The following is a 5,407-nucleotide window of genomic DNA, read 5'->3' as shown; positions in this document are numbered from 1 at the left end:
CTGCATGTAAACGTGGGAACTGAGGAGAGCAGCTGCTGGACCTCTAGGAGAGGAATGTTGTCCCATTCTGTCTGATGAAGGATTCTAGCTGCTCAGCAGTCCTGGGTCTTTTCCTGATTTGGTTCCCGATGCGCCAGATGTTCTCAGTTGGTGTGGACTGCAGGCCAGTTCAGCACCTGGACTCTTCTACTGCAAAGCCGTGCTGCTGGAATAGCTGTAGTATCCAGTTTAGCATCGTCCTGCTGAAATATTTAGGCCTCCTCTGAAAAAGACATCGTCTGGATGGGAGCACATGTTGCTCTGAAACCTGTATATACTTTTCAGCACTGATGGAGCCTTTCCAGATATGCCAGCTGCCACTTTCACTGATGCACCCCCATACCATCAGAGATGCAGGCTTTGAACTGAGCACTGATAACAGGTCCCTCTACTCTTTAGTCTGGAGGGCAAAGTGTCCATGTTTTCCAAAAAGAATTTCAAATTTGGATATTGAATAACCTCAGAACAGTTTTCCACTTTGCCTCAGTCCATTTTAAATGAACTTTGGCCCAGAGGAGACACAGAGAAATTTCTGGATCATGTTCACATGTGGCTTCTTCTCTGCATGATGGAGCTTTAACCTGCATCTGTGGATGGCACGGTGAGCTGTGCTCACAGACAGTGATTTCTGACAGTGTTCCTGAGCCCATGCAGGGATTTCCAGGACATAATTAGGCCTGTTTTTGATTCAGTTCAATTTTATTTATATAGCACCATATCACAACAAACGCTCACCTCGAGGTGCTTTCTGTTGTAAGGTAAAGGCCCTACAATAATTACAGAAAACCCAACAGTCAAAACGACCCCCAGTGAGCAATCACTTATCGACAGTGGGAAGGAACAGGAATTAACCTCCAGCAGAACCAGGCTCAGGGAGGGGCAGTCATCTGCCGCGAGCGGTTGAGGGTGTGAGGAGAGAGGCAATGCAGTGCTGCCCGAGGGCCTGAAGATCGCGGGCATTCAATACTGATTTTCACCAGTGTCCATGTTCATAGAGTTCTCTGGATTCTCTGAATCTTTTGATGATAATATGTACTGTAGATAATGAGATATTCAAAGTCTTCCAAATTTTATGCCGAACCTCTGCCCTTCTAAGAAGCTCTGCCCCTGCAAGATGCTCTTTTTTGAGAGTGAGAGAGAAATCTTGCTGCCATTAATTTCAAAATAAGCTAATATTTTTCATGAAATAGTTTCAAATATTTGATATGTTTTCTGTGTTCTGTTGTAGATAAAATATGGGTTTATGAGATTTCCAAATCATTGCATTCAGTTGTTATTTATATTTTACCCGGCATCCCAATCTTTTCAGAACTAGGATGGTACTTTGTGTTAGAGTGTCCTCTGATGTGACTCATCATCGTGGCAATATAGAAAATAAAGCTTTTAAACACTTTTAAAATGCTGTATTTTATCCCAACTTTACCAAATGGCAAGTGAAACTAAAAGTTGTAAAAATATTGCAGTTTGAAACTTTGTTACCACCATCCCTCACTGTATATTTTTGTCCATATAGTATGTTTAATTAATTTTTTTTAATTAACAAGTAATTTGTGGATTTGAAGTCTAAGAATAAAAATAAAATTTGTTCTCACGTTTCTGAGACCTACATTTGGATAAGACAGACATTTTCTGACTGTTTCTGTGTGGACCGTCTCTGTACAGGTGAAACCAGAGCTATGTTGGAGGCGTCGCTGAGCAGAAACATCTCTCACAGCACATTTGTGTTAAGAGGTTTCCCCACATTGCAGAAACACCGCTGGTTACTGGCGCTGCCATTTTGCACCTCCTACCTGTTGGTGCTGCTTGGAAACTCTCTGCTGGTGTATGTCATCTGCAGCGTGGAGAGTCTGCACAGCCCCATGTACCTTTTCATTTGTACACTCTGCTTTGTTGACATCCTCGCTGTGACAACCATCATCCCCACCTTGCTCCTTAGCCTCCTGTTCAATTGGAATGAAATCTCATTGGCCGGCTGCTTGACTCAAATGTTCTTTACTCACTTCCTGTCCTCAGTGGAGTCAACATTGTTGCTGGCAATGGCACTGGACCGCTATGTTGCTATCTGCAAGCCGCTGCGCTACACTGAAATTATTAACTCATCTATGCTGATGAGGTTACTGATCTTTACGCTGGTTCGCAGCATCTCCATCATGGCAACACTGGTAGGTTTGGCAGGTGCACTGCAGTTTTGTGGTTCCAACACAATCCAGCACTGCTACTGCGACCACATGGCGTTGGTCAGCCTGGCTTGTGACAACACAAACAAGAACAGTGCAGCTGGCCTTGCTGTCATCATCTGCTTTGTAGGAGTTGACATACCAATCATTTTCTTCTCCTATGTGAAGATACTGAGTGTGGTCTTACGATCAGCAGCAGCCAGTGAAGACCACCGGAAGGCCTTTCACACCTGTGGCACTCACCTCATGGTTATGATGAGCTTCTACCTGGTAGGTAGTGTCACCTTTCTCTCTCACAACCTAAACATCCCCATACCAACAGACATCAACAATTTAATGGGACTCATGTACATATTTTTCCCAGCAACAGTCAATCCTATCATCTACGGTGTACGAACCAAAGAAATCCGTAATGGCTTTTTGAGGATTTATAAACACAAAGCAAAGAAAATACTGACTGTGACTTCTGCTGAAAAAGGACAATCGTGAAATAAAACAATGCACTTTGTACTGCAAAATGTGGAGTTTTCTTGATATCATTTTTATGAATCTTATTTACTAAAATGTACATTTTGCTACAATGAATGCATATAGTTTCTTCCCCTCTATCTTTCCCCCATTTCCTGTCTCTGTCTCCACTGTCACAAAAAGCCGCTGTGGCCAAAAAAAAAAAAAAGAGAGGGTTGCCTTTAGGTCAGGGAATGACTGTTTTGTTCATTTGCACTGAATATCAGCTTGTCGGAAAGCGCCCCGTATGGGGACTCTAGTTGGGGAACCTCAGTTGTTCTTGTGGATAATGACAGTAAAACCTGTAGGGGTGTGATGAAGAGAAATGGCATGCTGGATCTCAACCTGTATGGTTTTCTGTCTCTGGACTTCTTGTCATGTCTGAGCGGTGTGGCGAGCAGGGTGGACCCAAATGCAGAACTCCAAAGGCAGGACTGACTTAAAGTGATGACTTTATTTACAGAAAGTAATCCGAAATATACAAAACTGAGGTAGACGAAAAGACAGCAAAAACCGGAACAAAATCACACCTCAATGAGGGAGAACGTGACAAGGAACAGAGAGAAATGCAGACAATAAATACACCAGGAATGATGTGAGGAAACAGGAAACAGCTGGGGAGAACAGGTGGAAAAAATCATTCTAATGAAACACAGGAAGCAAAACTCCACACAACACACAGGGAACACAAGACTGTCAAAATAAAACAGGAACACCTAACAAAGTACGCGCAGACTGAACACAGGGGGCTGGCACAGAGGAACACTAAACAGGGACCAAGGCACAGGGAAATAGACAGAAAAACCCAGACTCAGGGGAGACAGGAACAAAAGGAACTAGAAAACCACAACTGATAAGGCCAGAACTAAGATGAATAAGGAAGACCAAAACAAAACTAGAAAATAACAAAACCCAGTGAAAACAGAACTAAACACAAAATGCTGAGCACACAGCCCAGGACCATGACACTTCTGTGCTGGTCACAGTTGTTCCATGATGAACACCGACTGATTTTCTAATGGGATCATCAGATCTGTGGCCACATGCTTTGGCCAACTCACCTGGTGGTGATCTGGACTAGGTGGATTAGGGAGGATGACAGATCTGGCATGCCCAAACAAGAACTTGACTGGCCTGCACAAAGTCCTGACCTCAGCCTGATAGAACAACTTTGGGATGAATTAGAGCGGAGACTGTGAGCCAGGTCTTCTCTCCAACATCAGTGTCAGAGTTGAAGCTATTGTATCTGCAAAGAGTGGGTCCACATCATATAAAATCCTATGGATTAATAATGGGATGTCTCTCAGATTCATATGTGTGTGAATGTAGATGAGCAAATACTTTTGGCAGTATAGTGCATTTTGGGCATTTACAGCTGGGGCAGAGATCGTGGTCTGGGCATCTTTGCTTAGACTGCTGCCCTTGTGACCTAGACCCAGACAAGCATTATAGAAAAAAAAATGGATGCAATTCAGTGTTCCCTCAATGACTGCACAGTGAACAGGCCCAGAGGCAGCGAAGCAGTCTGAAAACATAATGCATCCTCCTGCAGTTGTAAACAACAGACTACAAATCATGTCGTCTGTAGTCTAATTGTTGACTGATGAATACTCGGGTATTCAGACATGCTCTTGTAGACTTTTGCAGTTTGATGAATCTCTGTACGGTTTCTTTAAAAGGCATCTCTACAAGGTACACACCCACTTTAATTTCCTTCACTGGAACACCTGACTCCAAATAGCTTTTTGAAAAGACATTTACTTTTTAAGTCAGTGCTTGTTCTTTTTTCTTTTTAAATGACGACACAAAAAGTGCACTATTTGTGTATTACTAGCACCACTCTCAGGCCAAACAAGATAACACAGTCTATTAAGTCTACAAATGCTCATTAATTTACCGCATTTTCACTCTTACATTTGGAATAACTTCAAGTCTTTAAGATTGGATTTTATTGAGTTATTAAAATGAATTGTATTCAGCTATTAAATTAAAACTTTGATGGTCATACAAATTTTTTTTTTTTCAACATTCATCTTAAGAACCTTTAGGTCAGATCTGAATCTGGGTCAGTTTCACTAAACCATGCAGCAGTATTCAAAAAGTTAGCCAGTTAAAATAAAGCACTTTAAAGTAGCTGATTTGGTGTCTTCAGTAGTTGTTCTATAAACATTACCTCACGGAGATGTGTGTCACAATATGAATGGATTGCATGGATGTGTTTGTGTCATGCGTCCTGCCCAGAGTACTCAGAGTGGCTCTCCTCTGGCTGTGTGCAAAGGCAGCTGTGGAAACTTCCCTGGTCTGAATCTCCCAAAGTTCATGTGGGAAAAACACTCGATTTGATTTGGGGGTGAATGTTGATCGAGGGGTGGTTCTTTTTTGAGCTTTAGCAGTACAGGCGGCTGCAGTTTATAAAAGAACATTTAAGGGTTCATTACTGAAAACGCTGTTTCATATTCACCTGAGGCATGATCTTCCTCCCACATCTCCACAGAAGATCATCCTCCTCTGTCACACCAACCCTCTGCATGTCCTCCTCCATCCATGAACCTTCCCTGAGGTTTTCCCTCTCTTCCTCCTGCCTGGCATTATTGCTTCAAGTTAGCTTTTGCTTTGTTTTGTTCCATCAGTCCCAGATAAATGGAGACAGCCACAAACGTCCTTTATTTAAAGATGCAGTGGAA

At 42.6% G+C, this 5,407-nt stretch overlaps 1 protein-coding gene across 1 annotated transcript; it reads left to right on the top strand.

Annotated features, from left to right (window-relative positions):
• The first annotated feature begins 1,715 nt into the window (after positions 1–1,715).
• LOC115790791 (olfactory receptor 52D1-like) lies at positions 1,716–2,705 on the top strand. Its single transcript, XM_030744736.1, has one exon. The coding sequence runs from the start codon at positions 1,716–1,718 to the stop codon at positions 2,703–2,705; it is 990 nt and encodes a 329-aa protein (XP_030600596.1).
• Positions 2,706–5,407: the final 2,702 nt, after the last annotated feature.

Source organism: Archocentrus centrarchus, chromosome 13 (assembly GCF_007364275.1).
Source record: "Archocentrus centrarchus isolate MPI-CPG fArcCen1 chromosome 13, fArcCen1, whole genome shotgun sequence".
NCBI classification, from domain to species: Eukaryota; Metazoa; Chordata; class Actinopteri; order Cichliformes; family Cichlidae; genus Archocentrus; species Archocentrus centrarchus.
This window is presented reverse-complemented; position numbering and strand designations above follow the sequence as displayed.

What these genes read in the sequence shown, in the direction of transcription:
- LOC115790791 (XM_030744736.1), top strand. Translation starts at nt 1,716, where the DNA reads ATGTTGGAGGCGTCGCTGAGCAGAAACATCTCTCACAGCACATTTGTG.